General features: G+C 35.4%; 1 protein-coding gene across 2 annotated transcripts in view; it reads left to right on the top strand.

The window, feature by feature from the left end:
- The window catches only part of LOC127447902 (coiled-coil domain-containing protein 141-like), a 39,225-nt gene that overhangs the window by 18,285 nt on the left and 145 nt on the right, over positions 1–20,795 (top strand). For both annotated transcript variants that reach the window (XM_051710072.1, XM_051710071.1), the window contains exons 13-26: positions 977–1,156; positions 1,698–1,823; positions 1,908–2,096; positions 2,624–2,785; positions 4,018–4,167; positions 9,703–9,843; positions 10,016–10,213; positions 10,846–11,029; positions 11,661–11,773; positions 11,862–11,924; positions 13,841–14,362; positions 15,225–16,051; positions 17,526–17,698; positions 20,573–20,712. In XM_051710072.1, the coding sequence (XP_051566032.1) occupies positions 977–1,156; positions 1,698–1,823; positions 1,908–2,096; positions 2,624–2,785; positions 4,018–4,167; positions 9,703–9,843; positions 10,016–10,213; positions 10,846–11,029; positions 11,661–11,773; positions 11,862–11,924; positions 13,841–14,362; positions 15,225–16,051; positions 17,526–17,698; positions 20,573–20,712 (3,168 nt within the window). The remainder of the gene's footprint in view (positions 1–976; positions 1,157–1,697; positions 1,824–1,907; positions 2,097–2,623; positions 2,786–4,017; positions 4,168–9,702; positions 9,844–10,015; positions 10,214–10,845; positions 11,030–11,660; positions 11,774–11,861; positions 11,925–13,840; positions 14,363–15,224; positions 16,052–17,525; positions 17,699–20,572; positions 20,713–20,795) is intronic.

Below are 20,795 nucleotides of genomic sequence, written 5' to 3'. Positions count from 1 at the left end.
CTTTTACAAACGTATAGCCACAAGACAAGAACAATATGTGTGTCAACATGATTTTAGTGTGATAAAATCACTTACTAACCTTTTCTGTGTAAAGTTATAGCCAATTTTACAACTTCGTTGCATGACAATGTAATGTCAACAAACCCTAAAATGACTGTAAAAATGACAATTGAAACAACTTTACAGCTCAAATAATACATGAGTTTTAACAGAAGAATATTAATGTAAGTGCTTTTATAAAATTATAAGCTTCACATTTCTGCATTTAAACCCTCCAAAAATTGGCCACATTCACTTCACTGTCCAAAGCATGGGCTCAGGGTGGATTAGCCATTAGCTTCCAGCCAGACTGCGATGCTCCTCACTGAATGATACCTATATCAACTTAGTCAAAGGAGGGACAACACTCTCTTAAACTACATAGAAAATGAATTTAACACTAACAAAAGTCTTCATCGGCCAAAATCAAAGGACAATGCATCTACGTGTATTTCTTCAGTTAATTCGGGATGACTTCAAGGACTATAACACTAAAACTTATAGTTCATACAAAATCATTCCGTTTAATCATTGACCCACAACACTTACTTAGTTTACTAATTTTAACCACTAATATTTCTAAACATACAGTAAATAACTAATATTGGCATTATATTCATTCATTTTCTGTTATAGCATAATTTCATGTACAGCTGCTTTGAAACAATGCCTGTTGTGAAAAGTGCTATACAAATAAATTTGACTTGACCTACATTGTAAGTGCCTCACTGTAACCTCGATTTTTGCTTTTTTTTTAAAGAAGAGGATGGATGAGTCTAAAAATGTTTTTTTTTTTTTTTTTTTTTGGTAATCAACATTATGTCACAAGTGCTGTCGATTGAGCTTAACTTGTATTGAACTCTGAATATTCCTTTAACTGAGGCTTTAAAACACTTTTGAACCCTAATTTTTCTTTGTTGATTGATACTGATTGCAGGTCAGTGACAACCTAAGTCTGAATATTAAAGCAGCAGGACATGTTGTGGAAAAACATATGGAGACTCTGGCCAAGAAAAAATCGGAGCTCTCAGACTTGTGGACGTCTTGGCAACTTCATTATAGTGAGATAAAATCTGTGAAGAAGCAGTGGACAAAATTCAAGGATCGACTCAAAAAGGTAACTTCCTGAGACACACAGGAGAAACATTAAATTCAGTGTGTGACCCTATTTACTTGCAATGCATGTTCCTGGTCTTATTGTGCACAAATTATCATTGCAAGTTATTCCACCAAAAAAAAAAAAATTTACACTTTATCAAAATGTAAAAACTTGCTCGACCTCTGAAATGACTTTTTGGCTGATGTCACAAATCCCCCTTACTTTTCAACCCCTCCCCTCCAACCACCTGGCTCCATTTTGGTATGTTACACCTTTTTTTCTTTTTTTTTACATTCCAATCAATTTGTAATGATTAAATCAAGTCCTACACTACATTTCTTTTCACTGAATGTCCTGTTACACGCAGAATTACATCAAAATATGGAATAAAAATGGGTTGTGAACCACGTTTCATGGTATGTGATATAAGAAAAAATGTTGCTCCATGTTATTGTTATCAATTAGACCATTTAAAGGGACTTATTTCTTCCAACAACAAAAAGTTTATTAAGAGACAACATTTGTCTGATGCCCTCGGTTTTTTGTTACTTGCCTACAGGTTCTTCATGACTTAAGAGCAATGGATGAGATCTTTGCTCCAGCATCAAAAGTTGATTTGGGGGGAGATCCTCAGTCTGTGTCAAAGCTACAGGAGAACTTCAACTCTGGAAAGCCACAGTTCCTAGTAAGGGAAACCTTTTTTGATCTGTTTATGATCTGATCTGTTTAAGCAACTTCACAAGCAACCTCAATTTCAAACACGCCATAGCAACTGAATGCAGAGGTGGAATTCCTGGTTAAGACATCCGAGCTGCTTGCCTTGAAAGGAATACCAGTCAAAGAGAAGAATGAGAGAGTTTCTGAGCTACTTCAGCTGCATCAGCATTTCAGAGATAAAATCAGAGAGTATGAAACTGTTCTCAGCATGGCTGTCAAATTCCATCAGCTTTATCAAGAGGTAAAATCCCATTTCCATCAGAATGCTAAAGAATTCAAGAAAGACTTGAAAAGCATTAATTTGTGACCTGCTCCATCATGTTGAGCCACTTTGACTCAGAAACACATTTTGAGTTTTATGCACTAAAATAATAAAGGATTATCTCAGCTTTCTAACAATATAATAATTGTTTTTACTTCAAACTGTTGACCAAATATTATATTTTTACTTTAGTGCATAAAACTCAATGCTTCTGGTTCAAAGTGACTTTAAATGATGGAGCAGGTCACATAATGTAATGGAATTCAAAATCAGAATCAACATGCTGTAATACAAATTACTTAAAGGAATACTTCACCCAAAATGAAAAAGTTGTCATTATTTTTCATTGTATATCTTACTATTGAGATTTTTCGTCACTGCCAATGCTATTAAGTGGCCTAGCCAAACCTGTAAATTAGAAGTGTGTGTTTACATTATTTTTGTCGTGTAGTGTAATTATAGCCTACAACAACAATGGGTATACTTTTTATTATTAATATTTGCAGCTGGATAACTTTTTAAAGGCAGAACCAGTGACCGTGTTCAGTGACACCAGCCAGGCCAGGAGTCAGCTGACCCAGCACCAAGAGAGGCAGAGGCACATGCGGCATCTGTACAAACTCGCTCTCTCCCTGGGTGCAGACATCACCAGCACTGTGCAGCAGTCGGTGGGAAATGGGCTGATTACATTGCAATATTGCGTGTTCTCATTATCATCAAAACATTTCATGCCATGCATTTTCTGCCTTTCCATATCTTTCCTTACCCGCACGAGAAACATATTTTTTTACCGTAGAAATGAACCCATATCGGGTTATTTTTGTGACTTTTAGTCCATGTCTATTAGCTTTGAATTTCCCTCTCCTCCCACATCTGCTGCTATCTGTCTACCCAGGGGGGAAAAAGTCTCTTTACATGCTAGAAGCCAAAGTTGAGGAGGAATAGGTGTTATGTTAACAGCACCGTACATTACAAGTTAAGTTACTCAAATTGCAAAATAAAATGCACCCTGTACTAATACACATCCACTGGCATACTCTCTGAAATTTGAACTCAAGACATTTGTCTCTCATTTGCAGATTTCACACACCCTTAAATGAGCTATGTGACATCAGTTATCTTTTTTTGTTTTTGTTAGATAGCCTATGTAATTGTAGCATCATGTCTTAATTGTGTATTTTAATCATATATATTAATAATAATTTATTTTATTCTGTTTAATCTAGCCAACATATGTATACAGTATAAAGGTATAAAGGGGGAAGAAAAGGTTGAGCCATCTGATATGTCCTGCCCCAACTTCTTGTTTCTTTAGGAAATGCACAGAAAAATTAACTGCTCATAAGGCAGTTTCATGAGGCCTTTAACCATGGGCAATTTTAAATTACAATTAACTAATGCTAAATACAGCATATCCATCATGACAACAATTTCTTGACCATTTTCTTTGATATGTTTCTAGCTTATTTAGCTGAGTAAATCTAGCAAACTCTTTTTAATATTTATTTATTTATTACACATTTATAACATTAAACTTTGGTATATTACCCTGGCATTCTTTAAAAAAATAAATATATGTCACCAATACAGCGACAGGGTTTCAAATACAGCTGCTGAGGGAGTGACTGTCAATTTGGCATTTTTTTCTCCTCTGACTGCTGTAATAAATCTCTCTCAATTTTTACTCTTTTGGAAAGTCATGGAAATGTAATATTGTGCTTGCGGCACAAATGGGAATTCACAAATAATCTTTGCTGTGGCCTTCCATTCACTGCTATAGAAGTTTACCCCACTATACTGTAGTTTATGTCTGTGTAACTTGCTGCTTTGATGAAAACTGTATGAAAGTGCCACAAATACTGTAATCATATGTCTTCCTTTCCAAATTTTATGCTTCAAGCGTGTGCTGGTGTTGTCAGTGCAGCGGCTACAGGAGAAGCTGGAAAAGTTGGAGAGAGGAAGTGCTATCTGGGTCGCTGAGACCAACAAGTGTGAAGAGAGTTTGATGAGCAACGTCCACTGCTGCATCTATAAGGAAGAGATCAGTGAGGTGAGTATTGTGTATGTTTCGTCCAGGGTTTGGAGCAGTTACACCTCTAATCAGCTGTGGTCTAAACACATTTCAGGAAAGACACTGATTTTAAAAACTCCTAAACTGTGGTTATTTTTTTCAGTGTGATGTCTTGAATTCAGGGGATAATTGTATACAGTACTGCTCAAAGGTCCGAATCCATTTTGAAAATCAAAAAGTTAAACCTAAAAAGAAACAGTTTAAGGATTTTGAAAAATGTATAAGTAATATTTAAGATTCTGCACAATTTCTAGGTCACGAATCAGCAAATTTGTGACGTTGGCCATGTTAACTAGTTTGTACAAAAGGTCATATTTCTGTACTTCCATTAAAGCACACAAGATGCTCTTTGGAACATTGATTTGAAGTCATGCTGGGATAACATGGATCATCAGATTTTTCTCAAACTTGTGGAGTTGAGGCGAAAAGGGCGACACCAAATACAGAATTTCAAAAGGATTCAGAATACTGATTTGTGTCGTTGACATGCAAATGTTGACAGTCATGTGTTTATGTTTTCAGATGTATTATGTCTAATTTCAGAAAACTTTGAAAGTACAGAACGAGCTGTTTTTTAATTCAATGAATGATATTTTGAGTTCTGAAGGTTATGGTATGTTTTCATAGTACAACCCTCTTTTCTGAAATGTTCAAGGTAAATCGATTCCCCATGATATTAAAGGGATAGTTCACCCAAAAATGAAAATTCTCTCATCATTTACTCACCCTCATGCCATCCAAGATGTGTATGACTTTTTTTCTTCTGCTGAATACAAAGGAAGATTTTTTGGAGAATATCTCAGCTCTGTTGGTCCTTATAATGCAAGTGAATGGTGACCAAAACTCTGAAGTTCCAAAAAGAACATAAAGGCAACATAAATGTAATTTATAAGACTCCAGTGGTTAAATTAATATCTTCTGAAGCGATGTGATAGGTGTGGGTGAGATAAAGATCAATATTTAAGTCCTTTTTTACTGTAGATCTACACTTTAAATTTCAATTCCAAATTCTGGTGTGGAAGTGACTTTCACTTTCACATTCAGCCACCTACTGGTAGGAGCTTGTCAAAGGTGGAGATTTAAAGTAAAAAAAAAAAGGACTTAAATATTGATCTGTTTCTCACCCTCACCAATCATATCGCTTCTGAAGGCATGGGTTTAAACCACTAGAGTCATATGGATTACTTTTATGCTGCCTTAATTTACTTATTTTTAGACCTTCTGAGTTTTGGCCACCATTCACTTTGATTGTGAAGACCAACCGAGCTGATATCTTTTTCTAAAAATCTTTATTTGTGGTCTGCAGAATAAAAAAAAGTCATACACACCTGGGATGGCTTGAGAGTTTTTTTATTCTTGGGTGAACTATCCCTTTAACCACAGTAAATGAAGTAGGATTTTAATACAACCCTGATGTCTGTCATCCTTCTTTAAGATGCCTTAACTAATTTTCCTGCCCACAAATTCAACACTTGTGTCTGGCTTATGTAGCTCTCTCTCATTGTCTCTCTCTCTTTGAATTATTTATAGCTTATCTGTCCTTGTTAAATTTAGTCTGTGGACTGCAAGGTTTGTCTCTCCCTGTTGATTGAGGGATTCTGCCATTTGTCTCTCATCACTCCAGATAGGAGGAAGGATTCCACCCTTTTCACATACTGTCTCCCACCCCCACAAATCCAAAAATCAATCCCAGGATTATACAGCAGGCCTCACAGGGCACAGGAAATCAGATCAGGTTTCTGTGCATAGTGCATAGTACCTTACATAGGGCATAGTTTCATGCAATCCTATGATTTATGATTACTTATGATTGCAATTTAGATTTGTTTCAGTGTATTAGGGAATGACAGACCATAATAATTATTTTATTTTTGGATTGGCAAATCCACATTGTCTGCAAAATATTTTTTTTATAATATTTAAACTTTTGAGAGGCTATGGATGAGATCTTTGCTCCAGCATTATAAAAACAAACAGTGGGGGCCAAAAGTCTGAGAAAATGCTTCTATTTAACATTTATCTATTTCTAGTTTATAAATTGTATTATCAGCAGTAGAATTTCAGTGAAAAGTTGAAATGAAGAATTAGCATGACATTCAGAATTTCTTAGATTTGTTATGTCCCCCTTTTGCTTTAATGACAGCATGCACTCGAGCTGATAAGAACTCCACACATTTGTGCAAAACCTGATGATCCATGTTATCCCAGCATGATTCAAGAATGTCCCAAAGAGCATTTTGTGTGCTTCAATTAATGACAGACATCTTAAATCTCTCTTTTTCATTTAAAGCCATCATTTTTTACTTGTGTTAAAGTCCTAAAGCTTTGTTAATATTAATTTTAAAATGACATTTTGTTTGCCAGATTTTTTTTATGTGGTTTCAGACTTTTGGACTTTTGGTCTCCCTCTTGTGGGTAATAATCTCACTTTTTCCCCCTACATGAGAATGCACATGCACAGGAGGTAGACCTTTTGAAACGATGAACATAACCATAATAACATATTGCAAGGTTTTACGAGTTGTGTTAAATGTGTGTGAGTGTCACATCCTCCAAATAGATGGATAGCATGAACTAATAATGACTAAATCTAAAGGAATCAGTTATGTAAAACATTACATAAAGAAAACAACCAGAATACAATAAACAAATGTTGATCACATTTAACCTGTTAACTCCATGATACTCCATAGTATTCAGTAACCTCAAATTCTGTCTTTCTCTCCAGTGGATGGAGAATCCAAAACTTCTTAAGCAGATATCCAAGTCACTTACTGTATGTCAAGAAGAGGTGCCATGCTATTTCAATTCATTACTGCTGAAATACTTTAAATAGAGTAATGAAATTTCTAAAAGTAGCTGTACTTACATTCAGTACTCTCAGTACAGTCTTTCAATGTTCTAGGCTATATGAGAATTTTAATAACTGTATCCAAGATCCATACTTGGGTTGTGACATAGCCTATGCATTTATCTAACATTGGCAGTTCACCGTGGAATAATTTGCCTATAGCATTTGAAAGGGAGTATAGACATTTGAAAGCTGATTTTTGAAGTCAGTAAATGAAAAGGTATTGAGAGGGTTATGTATATGTACCTAAATAACTTGATTAGAAACAATATAATACATTTCTTTCCTTTTTACAGATGAGCATATTCTAGATGTAAACACAAAGTGGTTTACAGTTAAGCCTGTTAAATGGGCATGACTCAACATAATTTCTAATTTTATGTCCATGTGAGTCACCATACTGTATGTTGTCAGTCAAACCAATATAACCACCACCCAGTCATAAATATGCATGAGTAAACAAGATGCCATTTTAGCTTGGACAGTTGCTGCTGTTTATCTGCAAGGAAAAGTGACACAATTTCTCTCCCCACCACTAAATCTCTCCACTGCTACAGTGTACTGCTTATATATACTATATACTACCATGTGGATATCGGTTCCACTGTAGCCATGTCGGCTGGTTTCGATTTTTAGATGAGTTGATTTAGTTAAACTGCTGTCTGAAATCTTATTGTTCACCCAAAAATGCTAATCATTTACTCACCGTGACATTGTTCCAAACACGTACAACTTTCCTTCTTCCATTGGAACACAAAAGGAGATTTTAGGCAGAATGGCAACCTCAGTCACCATTCACATTCACTGTATATAAAAAAAGATACAATGAAAGTTAATGGTGACTGAGACTAAACATACTGTCTAACATTTCCTTTTCTGTTCAATGGAAGAAATATAGTCATACTGGTATAGCGCAACATGAAGATTAGTAAATTATAACAAAATTTTAATTTTTGGGTGGACTATCCCTTTAAGTGCAGATTCAGGCAGCATTGGCACTTGCTGTCCTGTTTAACAATGAAGCTAAATTTAGTCAACATGGCCGTCTTTGACTCACAGCTTTATTACGCTGTGAGATGTGGTTTGCAGTACACCTCATACTAGAGCACAAGGCCCTGACCAACAGCTACTACTGTAAATGTTTACTGAGCACAATTTGAGTACGTTGTTTATTTGGTAACTGTCACCATTAAGCCATGTGGACGTTGTTCATGATGTTTGTTCTCTTAAAGAGATGGCTCACCCAAAAATGAAATTTCTTTCATCATTTACCCTCATGTTCTAAACCCATATGATCTTCTTTCTTCCAAGGAACACAAAAGGAGATGTCAGGCAGAATGATAGTCATTGTGCACTTTCATTGAATGGAAAAAAGATGCTGTAAAAGTGAATGATGAGACTTGCATCTACTTTTGTGTTCCATGGAAGAAAGGAAGTCATACAAGTTAGAAACAAAATGAGGGTAAGTAAACGATGACAGATTTTTAATCTTTGGGTGAAATATCCCTTTAACCTCCCTCTGCGCCCTTCCCTTTATCTGGGCTTCAGCAGAAACTCCCTTTACAGCCCTCTGCTGGAAAAATCCAGTAAGACGGTTATGAGAGCTCTATAACTGGCTCCGGATGTTGGGTTGCAACTGTCTTTTGGTGACACTTGAGCCTGTCATTTGGAGACTCAACACCATTGCAAAAGCCCAACTGGCTGGACAGAAATGGATCTGCATTATAAATCATCCACTGCTCCAACCTTTTAATCCCTCTAAAATAATCCCCCTAGACTGAGCACAACTCCACTCTGCTCTCTTCTAGAGATCCTCCTACATCCATACACATTTAAGCTTTAAAATATTTGGTTACACATACTATAATCAGCATTTTAAAGAAAATGATATTATGTTTGAGCATCGGCAGACAGTGGGGGTGTTTGGCAAACTTGTTGGGAAAAAAATCATTATTTTTTCAATTCCCACTGGTGACAATAGTGATGCAAAAATGACACTTCACTTAAAGCAATAGTTCACCAAAAAATGAACATTCTCTCATCATTTACACACCCTCATGCCATCCCAGATGTGTTTGACATTCTTTCTTCTGCAGAACACACACACACAAAGACTTTTAGAAGAATATCTCAGCTCTGTAGGTCCATACAATGCAAGTGAATAGTGACCAGAAATTTGAATCTCCAAAAATCACATACAGTCAGCATAAAAGTAATCCATAAGAATCAAGTGGATAAATCCATATCTTCAGAACCGATACGATAGGTATGGGTGAGAAACAGATCAATATTTAAGTCCTTTTTACTATAAAACTCCACTTTCACTTCTGCATTCTTCTCCTTTTTTTTTTTTTTTTTTTTTTTTTTTGCCGATTCGCATTCTTCGTGTGGTCAAAGGTGGAGATTCACTTGGATTGTATGGACCTACTGAGCTGAGATATTCTTCTAAAAATCTTAATTTGTGTACTTCAGAAGTAAGAAAGTCATACACATCTGGATGGCATGAGGGTGAGTAAATGATGGGAGAATTTTCATTTTTGGGTGAACTATCCCTTTAAGTTCAACGTAAGTTTGCCTTTAGTACTCTTATGAACTTTGGGACATTTCTCTGCATGATTTGCTTGAACAATAATTATATGTTTTTACTGAATGGTTTATTTTAGTTGAGAGAGTCCTTTAAAGACCTTAAGAAGAAATTCAACAATTTGAAATTCAACTACATGAAGAAAAATGAGAAGTCGAGAAACTTAAAGGCTGTGAAAAATCAGATCCAGCAAATTGAGATATACATAGAAAAGCTACAGGTAATGACAAGTTTGAATCTACATGTTCTTATTTTATAAACTTTTAATTTTAGAATCTTCACTCGGCAGGTACTAAATACAGACTAAATCATTCCTGTAGGAGATCTCTCCCACTTTTATAGTTGTCAATTTATAAAATAGTCTTTTATAACCAAATTTCCCCATGTTGCAGGTTTTAAAGAAGAAGGTACAAGTCTTCACTCTAAAGGTATCTAATAGCAGTGAGAAGCATTTAATTGGCAACAGCCTTAGAGAGATTGAGGATGCCTTAAATGAGCTCCAGAGACAGGTGGGCGACTTTGACAGGACTGTGGAGGAGTACAAACAGTACCTGGATATGAATGTCAAGCTACAGCAAGCCTTAGAGGAGGTGGGAATGCTCCAGGAATGAACTATTCAAAGAGCCATTACAGGCTTTTATCAAAATTAGCTACATTATTAAATGATGAAGAGTTAGTTCACAAAAAAATCTTGTTCCAAAAATCATCTTGTTCCAAACCCATATGACTCTCTCTCTCTCTCTCACTCTCTCTCTCTCCCTCTTTCCCTGGAACACAAAAGGAAATGTTAGGCAGAATGCAAAGGACTGACAGTCTCAGTCCTCATTTGCTTTTGCACTATGGCAAAAAGATGAGGACATAAGGTGAATTGGGACAGGACTGAGGCTGTCAGTCTCTAACATTCTGCCTAACATCTTGTTTATAGTTCCACAGAAGAAAAATAATTAATAAGGGTTTGAAACAACATGAACTTGAGTAAATAATGACATAATTGACATTTTTGGGTTAGCTATCCAATTTAACCCGGTGAAATTTCTGAAAAGTTGGCATGAAATTTCTGGAAATATTCTGTATTCAAATAATAGCATTGCAGAGAAAATAAAACAGAACTAATATTCTTTGCTGTCACTTGTCTGTATGATTTCAAATCAGTATTACAGTAAAATGGTTATAAATAGTCTCTGAAAATAGTCTCTCATCTCACCTTTCATTTTAAATGCAGTATCAGTTCTGGTGTGACGAGGCAAGCTCCACAATTGTACGTGTGGGTAAATATTCCTCTCAATGTAAGACTAAGGAAGCAGTGAGCTCTCTCTACAAACAGTTTGAAAAGTTTGTGTGGCCCACAATCCCACAGCAAGAGGAGAGAATCAGCCAGATCACTGAGCTGGCAGTGCGATTACATGGTGAGAACTGAAGTATTGTATAGAGGAATTTATTCTGTACACTCTCAATGACCATAAAGAGAGTTTAATCCACCTATTCTGTTGAAATTGACTTTAATGTCTTTATGTAATGGTATCCCAGAGACTCCAGTTATGTCAGAGTATAAATAATAATAGTAATGATATTATTCTCTTATTTTTCCCTTAAAAAAATTATTTTAAGATGTTAACCTCTGACCAAGTCAAAACCCAGTAGATAAAGATTATTGAAGCTTTAATCCTCTGTGGTATCACAAAGTGGACATCCTTTTTTATTTATTTATTTATTTATTTATTTATGGACTGTTATCCAATATGCAGTATGTAGTAATGTGTTTTGTTTTTTTAACCCAACAAAACGTACATTAATCAATGCAATTGGCAGAAGTGTAGACATATGTTAGTTTGATACATGTTATTAAGTCAAAATTTTGGTTATAATCCATTCTCATATGATTAAGAAAAGTCATGAAATATCAACCTGATACTTCAGTGTTAACGGGGCCTTGGGATTGATCAGATCCGAAGCAGAACATGAGGGTTAATAATAAAAACAAACATATAATTATAATAATTGTTGTGCATGTAATGGATTTTTTAAATTTTTATACAGGTGCAGAAGATGGGAAAAAATATATGGAAAAAACAGTCAACAAACACCATGAAATTGTGGAATCAATAAAAGAACTGTCAAATGGACTGCTGGATCTTGAGACCAAACTACAGGTGGATGAAAACATCATTTTTAGTACATTGATATGAGAGCATTTTTTTTGTAAACATACTATTTAATTATTCTGCACTGTTTCCGCAGTTAGAGACCTTGAAACATCCTCAGACACCTGAAGAAAACAACAAATGGGACACTATTGATACTGTAAGCATAATTAATACTTTAATGGCCTTTTCACACTTGAAATTGTTTAGAAAATTTGTGATCTTAATCCATATTTCCCATTATTCATACTTTACCCTGGGTTAGTAATTCACACTGCACATTGCTTTAGCACCAAAATTAACCCCCTTTCAAAGTTAGTGTAAAATGTTGCTTAACCCATGGTTAAAAGGTTCACCCAAAAATGTAAATTCTGTCATCTTTTATTCACCCTCATGTTGTTCTAAACCCACCATTCTGTTGGGTAGATTACTTGTGAAATGTAATGTGATACTGATTACAAATTACACAATTTATATTGTAATCAGTTTTGTGTAATATTTTGGATTACACTTTTTAGATAATCTAATCTAAATACCTGTGGATTACCCAGTGCATATTTTAACGTAAATCTAATAATTAATTTTAAATGAATTTAACTTCTTTCATTAAACAAATAACATATAAAACATATATATATATATAATCTACATATAGAAAACATTTATACAGAAGTGCTTCTTGTGGAGTCTTTGTCAACGGATATAATTTTTTTTAAGGCAAAGATTGCATTGCTCAGTTTTTTCAAGTCAAGTTATTTCTGTATGTGGTCAAATGAGGAATGGGATTGCACTGTCTTCAATATATATAGTGATATCTGGCTAGACCTATCACACGTATTTTAGGCTCTAGCTCAGACTGCTCTTTTAAAATGTAGGAACATTATCAGTAAATTACACACTTTATTGCAGTTAGCTGATTGGTAATTTAATCGAACATTCGATGTAATCCATAAAATAGTAACAGTAATTTTATCATGCACATTATCAAAATGTGATATAATCCAGTTACAAGTTCTCAATTTGTGTAATCTGATTACAGTATGTAATACCGATTACATGTAATCTGTAACTTCTACATGTGTGTTCTTCTGTGGAATACAAAAAGAGTTGTTTTGCAGAATGTTAGCCTTAATCATCATTCTATTTTATTGCATCTTTTTTTTTTCTTTTTTTTTTTCTCAGTGGTGAATGCTGAGTGAGACAGAACATTCTGCCTAATATTTGTGCCTTTTGTGTTCCACAAAAGAAAGACATATAGGTTTTCAATAACATGAGGATGAGTAAATTTAATTTAAATTTTGGGGTTAACTATCCTTTTAACCCAAGGTTTGAAAAATAATTCAGGATTAAGCATTGTTTGAAAACTTGCTATTATAAACATACTTTTCTTTTATTAAAGGTATAGTTCACCTGAAAATTTAAATTTTCTCATCATTTACTTACCCTCATGCCATCTCAGATGTGTTTGACTTTATTTCTGCTGCAGAACACAAACAAAGATTTTTAGAAGAATATTTCAGCTCTGTTGGTCCAAGTGAATGGGTACCAAAATTTTGAAGCTCCAAAAAGCACATAAAGGCAGAATAAAAGTAATCCATAAGACTTCAGAATTGATATGATACTGAAGGTTTGGCTGAGAAACAGATCAATATTTAGGTCCTTTTTTATTATGAATTCTAACCCCCTGCCCAGTAGGTGGCAAAACAAAAGAAGAAGAATGTGAAAGTGATTAATAGAGATTAATGGAAGGGAGATTAATACATGGCATAAATATTGATCTGTTTCTCACCCACAACTATCATGTCACTTCTGAATATATGGATTTAACCACTAGAGTCGTATGGATTACTTTTATGGTGCCTTTGTGCTTTTTAGAGCTTAAACATTTTGGTACCCATTCACTTACATTTTGAAGACCAACAGAGCTGAAATATTCTTCTAAAAATCTTTGTTTGTGTTAAGCAGAAGAAAGAAAGTCACACACATCTGGGATGGTATGAGGCTGAGTTAATGATGTGAGAATTTTATTTTGTATTTTTGTGTGATCTATTTAGTTAACTCCATGTTTTTTTACAGCCTGAGCAAAAGGAAAGTGGACACACACCTGAGATGACAGGTCCACACTGTACTAAAGAGTTACCTTTTTGCAAGAATCCAGAAAACAAAAAACCTCAGCTTCGCAAGACACAAAGCCAAGATTTGCATGACAAACCTCTTCCAGAGCATCATAAGGTGCTATCAGAGACCAGACTGTGCACCCAGGAGGCCTATTCCAAGACCAGCAAGGTGGAGACCATCACAAAAAAGTCTACTACAGAAAGAAGAGAAGAGATGCACATCTCCTTCATTCACACCCACATTGTTAATGTGAGCCATTCCCCTGCGGAGCGAGAAAGGAGGAGTCACATTCTGCAGCAAGCCAGGAGGGACTCCCAAGATACTCCACCTCCTCCTCCACCACCACCTCCACGAGATCCATCACACATCACAGACATCCAAGTGCAGTTTCAGGGTGCAGAGAAACAGTATTCTGAGAAGACCAACTCGGAGCACAAGTATCAGGGTATTAGTAGTCCTCATCCACCCTCAGATTTCAAGGTGGGCCTCCGTTGACACAAGAATCTATGAAAAGGGTGCCTTTTCCATTTTGGAAAGGTGATTTTTAAAGTAAAGACTTTAAGTGCTAATAAATTGCATTGTGCCATCTCAAGCTTAATTAATAAAATATGATGTTGAGATATTTTGTGATGGGCATTTAACTGGGTGGAACATTACAAGCAAAAGGGCCACTGCTTTCCCTGTTATCAAGGTCATGGCCTCCTGTCATTAGTATTCAAGGGTCAATAATATGACTTTTCTATACATATAAAAAATAATTAAAGGGATAGTTCACAAAAAATGAAAATTCTGTCATCATTTACTCACACTCATGCCATTCCAAACCCGTATGACTTAATTTCTTCCATCTTTTTTCCATACAATGAAAGTGAATGGTGACTGGGTGTAACATTCTACCTAACATATCTTATTGTGTTTCTTGGAAGAAAGAATGTCATACAAGTTTGGAACAACATGAGGGTGGGTAAATGATGACAGAATTTTTGTTTTTGGGAGAACTACTCCTTTAAATATACTGTGTCTCTGTAATAAATCTCTTTTAATTGAAGTTATATATAAATGTGATTGATCTAGTGTGCATGGGAAAACCACTAAACATTTTATCATTGCAAAGTTTTGGCATACTTTTTAAAAATAACATAATAACAAATAATTAGCTATACAGAGATGTGAAATTTGTTTTTGCTCCTATCTGTCTAAATGTTGTGGACACAAATGGTACTCTTTCTTGGAATTATTCATAAAGTATAACTACCAAAAAAATGGTATTCATATGAATTAGTACAAGATTAATAGATTTGTTATTCCTTTATAATTTTTTCGTGTGGTTTTATTTCTAAAGACCGCAGCTCATCATTCTGTAGAGGAGTTTTTGACACATGGAACACCAGAGCCAGCAGCTCCAGTACCTGAAGGTGACTTCCACACAGACCATCTCACTGAGGAATCGCTCTCCAATGACGAATACGAATGCACCTCCCCTGACGACATCTCCCTGCCTCCATTATCCGAGACCCCAGAATCCAACATTTTACAGTCCGAAAATGACCTGGATGATGGCTACTGCGCGAGCTCTCACAGCCTCCGTGTTAACCAGCACAGCCACCAGTCCCACTCCCAGCATGGGGACACCCTACACCAGAGGCGGGACTGGACATCTAGCCAGGCTGAGAGCTACCCCTCTCCCACCACTGGTCTGGGGGCCAGGTTCAGAGCAGAGTCTTCCTCCTTTGTTCAAAGTCCCCTAACAGTGCCTGCCCCCAGTCTTGTGTCCAACACCCTCTCCAGCATCCTAAAGAGCAAATCTGGCCACCCACCACCAGGCAGTCTTACTGAATGCAGTGAAACCCTTTACTCAGTGCATGAAAGTCGTACTGAGATACAGGAGACTGTGCATGACTCCAGTCAGGGCCAGGGCCCCAGTGCTCGGGCCCATAACACGCATGCTACCCCAACCCCATTAACCACAGAGCAGGACTCAGATGTGTGCAAGCCCACAGCCATCCGAGAGGAGATCAAGCGGGCATCTTCCAAAAAGTTTATGGGCAACCTGGCAGCTGGCCCGGGCCCTAACTTCTCCAGACCCTTGGCTAATGCCACAGTAATGGAGGGCTCTCCGGTGACCCTGGAGGTGGAAGTCACTGGATGCCCTGAGCCTACTTTAACCTGGTTGGTAGCTTATAACAAACTTGATCCATAAATTATAACACTGTTTGCTTTTAGGAGGAAAAACTGGCCGTTATTTCTTCATTATAAAGAGGAGAATTTTAATTATCTAAATTCTTCTATTACTGTTTATCTAAAGACATGGTAATTTCTTATTTCATGCCAAGTATTGTTTGATAGTCAGATTAAAAAACAAAACAAAATATGGAATAGATCACAAAGCAAACATGCAGTGCAGCTTTAGAAACAGCATTTGCAGTTAACACTGCATAAGATCATTTTCTTAATCAGTATTTTGTCTTGTTTTCCAGTAAAAAGATCTAAACTTCTTTAAAGCAAAATACTGGGCATTTTACTTGATAAGCAAACCTAAATTATATTTACAATAAGATTATGTTCATTAACATTAGTTAATGCATTAGTTATCATGGACTAAGCATGAAAAATAACCTTTTTACAGCATTTATTTTCTTGATTAATGTTAATTTATACACTTTACAGTAATGTTTCATTTGTTAACATTAGTTAACAACATTAGTTAACATGAACTAACAATGAACAATACTTTTACAGCATTTATTAATCATGGTTAATGTTAATTTCACCATATACTAATAATTTTTTTTAAATCAAAATTTGTATATGTTAACATTATTTAATGCTCTATTATGAACTATAACATGAACTAGCTATGAAATGAACAAAGATTAATAAATGCTGTAAAAAATATATTGTTCATTGTTCATGATACTTAAGTCATTAACTAATTTTAATGAATGTAACCAATTTATCTAAATACTATTAATATTTTTCATTTGTTCTTTTAAGTTCATATTGTATTAACTAATATTAACATATGCAACTTCTAATGTTAGCTATTGTGTATGTTAAAACCTTATTGTGAAGTGTTACCAATATTTTTTTTTTCCAGAGAATATGTATTGAATTAACATTTTTCTTACCCCATTGAAAATTCGCTTTTTTTTTTTTTTTTGTCATATGCATTACTAAATTTTGTGAGAATTATGCTTAAAACAAGAAAGGAAATATTTTCCAATGGGGTAAGAAAATAAACACAATTCAAGATATATTTTCTGAAAACAAGTTTGGAAAGCAAGACAAAAATACTGATTATAAAAAAATATTTATTGTAATGAAGATAGAGTAACACATTTTTGTCTTACCGCATGAATCTGGTTTATTGAGGAAACTTGACCTTTTCCCCACTAATTTTAATCTAAAACGTACAGTATCATCATTTTGAATTTTGTTCCATTGTCACAAATAAATTCCATTTATACTAATATTTTAATTCAAACCTTCCATTGCTAACTTTTCATTGTTTCTTAACTTCTATTAGACCTTTAGCTTTAACATATCTCCTAATTTCTCTCCTCCATTGAGTGTGTATTAATGTGTGCTTTTTTTTTTTGCTGTGGTGTGACTGTGTGACATGACAATTCACTCTTTGCTTCAGGTTCAAGAATGGACACAAACTGGCCAATGATCAGCACGTAGAACTGTCCCATAAAGAAGGCAAACATGCGTTGTTCATTCAGAGTGCTGCAGTGAGAGACTCTGGGCAGTATGTGGTCACTGCCTCTAACTCAGCTGCCACAGTTTCCTCCAGTTCCATGCTACAGGTCAAAGGTAACAACAGCCCTGACTTAGACACTCTCATACTGGACTGGCACACCTGCTTTGGCACTCTCTGTTTCCTCTTGTGGCTCCTCTACCTGCTGTTGTTATAATGGACACAGTTATTAACAAGGAAAAGCACATGGACGTGGACCCCACTTTTCAAGATACTGTTTCACATGTCCTAACCAACTCGCAGCACAAAATTAATGGTCTTGGTGATTAAAGTAAATGTACATGTTTTGAACAATGTTTTCCCCATTTTAATTTAAAATATGTTTATTTAAACACCTGCACTGTGCCAGCACAAACATAACAGCACATATTTATTAATTTTGACTATGAACACTGAAATTAAAATAACTATGTTGTTTCTGCATGAGCCAAATTCAATATGTATGAACTTCATGTGTATTTTACCTTTTTTTCAATTGTGTACTTAACTATGGATCTTTTCCTTTTGCTACACCATGCATGCAATTCCCATTGTATGATTTTAATGAAGCCCTGGTCTGCTTTTTAGTTAAAGTTGCAGTTCCAAGGAAACTAAAAGTTCAACACTTGACAATTAAATTATTTATTTTTAATGAGTTGGTGTGTTTAAAATTTCCAATTTTAGTCCCAAGGCTTTGGTGTTAATGTTTGTTTTAGATATATTTCACTATATTTATAGAAATTTGCATGACTATCATTTTAAATGATGATAGCTGTATTCATAGTTGAACTTATGAGTAACTGCTCATGTATGTGAACAGACATTGATATCTGACCCAAAGTCTTATCTTTCCAGATAAAAATTATAGTGGAATTATTTACTCACCCTCATGTTGTCCCAAACTCGTGTGTTTTCTCTTCTGTGGAACACAAAAGGAGATGTTAGCAGGATGTTTCCCTCAGTCACTGTTCACTTTCATTGCATCTTTTTTCCTTTATGATGAATGTTAAAGGGATATTTCACACAAAAATAAAAATTCTCTCATTTGCTCAGCATCATGCAATCCCAGATGTGTATGACTTTCTCTCTTCTGCAGAACACAAATTATGATTTTTAGAAGAATATTTCTGCTCTGTAGGTCTATACAATGCAAGTGAATGGGTGGCAAAATTTTGACGCTGCAAAAAGCACATAAAGGCATCATAAAAGTAATCCATACTACTCCAGTTGTTTAATCCATATTTTCAGAAGTGGTATGATAGGTGTGGGTGAGAAACAGATCAATATTTAAATACTTTTTGGCTTGAAATTCTTCTCCCTGCCCAGTAGGAGGCGGTATGCATGAAGAATGTGGATCACCAAAAACACAAGAAGAAGAAGAAGAATGTGAAAGTGATCTGTTTCTCACCCACACCTATCATATGGCTTCTGAATACATTGATTTAACCACTGGAGTCTTATTGATTACTTTTATGCTGACTTCAATTATTTTTGGAGATTTTTGGAGCACCCAATCACTTGCATTGTATGGACCAAATGAGCTGAGAAATTCTTTAAAAAAATATTCATTTGAGTTCAGCAGATGAAAGAAAGTCAACTGAGAAGCATGAGGGTGAGTAAATTATGAGATCATTTTTGGGTGAACTATTCCTTTAATGGTGATTAAAGCTAACATTCTGGCTAACATCTTCTCTTGTGTTCCACAGAAAAGAAACAAAGTCAAACTGTTTTGGAATAACATGAGGTTGAGCAAATAAGGACAGAATTTTCATTATTTTTGGTGAATTTGTTCAACATTTTATACAGACAGTTTATGTAATATTAGTGTTCAAAGTGATTTGTTTCTAACTTATATACAGTTAGCTTGAAATGAGAGGGTAGTGATTGAGTGTTGTAGTCAATGTAGTGTCATCTGACATCAGCATTTGTACCATCAGTTGTGAGCGACTGTAATTTGACCTGAGGTTGGTGGTGAGAGTATAATTCCCAAATAACTACCAGCACAATGGGCACATCATAATTAACATGCACTTTAATGTATGAAAGTTGCTTGCAGGTGTCTACATTCATAATATCAAAATGCTGTTTAATTTTTGTCTTAGGGGTCTGAAAATAATTGGTTTCAGAGTTAAACAAGTCAAACTGTCTAAAAATACTAAATAATTCCTGTTATAGATCCTCATATATTAGTTTCCACCACAGGTCCCAGGAACAACGTTGTCCCCTCCTTACAACACCCATGCCTTAAAGTTCCCTTCTGAGAGAAAGTATAAGGGTGACTGTTGGTCAGTGGCATGTTACTGTTATCGCACAGCATAACTCAGGGCTCTCGGATTACACCTTTACTCCCCACTATATCGCTCTACTGAGAAGGTGTCTGGGGCTTTATTCCTCACCCTGCTCTCAAATACAGCTGTCTCATACAGACATATGACTGCACTGCACTATCATCTTTTCCTCCAGTGCTAACTAAGTTTTCTAAGCATTACAGTTTTTGCAACACTAAACAATAAATGCAGACTTGAAAACAGACACACACACACATACAGAGATAGTTCAACCAAAAATGAAAATCCTGTTATTCCATTATATGGAACTCAAAAGAAGATGTTAGGCACATGATCAGTCAACATTAACTTTTTATTACATCTTTATTCAATACAATAGAAGTGAGGCTATCATTCTGGCTAACATCCACTTTTTGTTCCTTGTTAGAAATATAGTAATTTAGGGTTGGAACATGTTTTTTTTGAGTTAACTACCCCTTTACACAAGAATAGTACAACAGTTGTTTTTTTTTATTTATTTTTTTACTTTTTACTTTAAAAGCTTTGTATGCCTTTTAACTAGAGATTTGGGGCCTCAATCAGCTGCACACATATTAGTGAGACTGATCATTTCTACTTCATTTTTTCAGTGCAATGAATTATAGTGTAACCTGATTTCCGTAGTGCATGGGACTGCTCAACACTTCCTCTCCAGAATGGAGAAGCTAAATGTATTAGTGGAAGAAGACCTGAACTCACATTTCACTCATCCTGAAGTGCATAGCCTGAGAGATACTGAGGTTGCAGCATGTGGTGAGAGCCAAGTGAGTGAAACAACACTGTTTAGAAAAATAATTGAAATGCCAGTTCAAAATGACTATGTTAGTCATGTTGATACTAAATTTTG

Source organism: Myxocyprinus asiaticus, chromosome 11, assembly GCF_019703515.2.
Source record: "Myxocyprinus asiaticus isolate MX2 ecotype Aquarium Trade chromosome 11, UBuf_Myxa_2, whole genome shotgun sequence".
Lineage (NCBI taxonomy): Eukaryota > Metazoa > Chordata > Actinopteri > Cypriniformes > Catostomidae > Myxocyprinus > Myxocyprinus asiaticus.
This window is presented reverse-complemented; position numbering and strand designations above follow the sequence as displayed.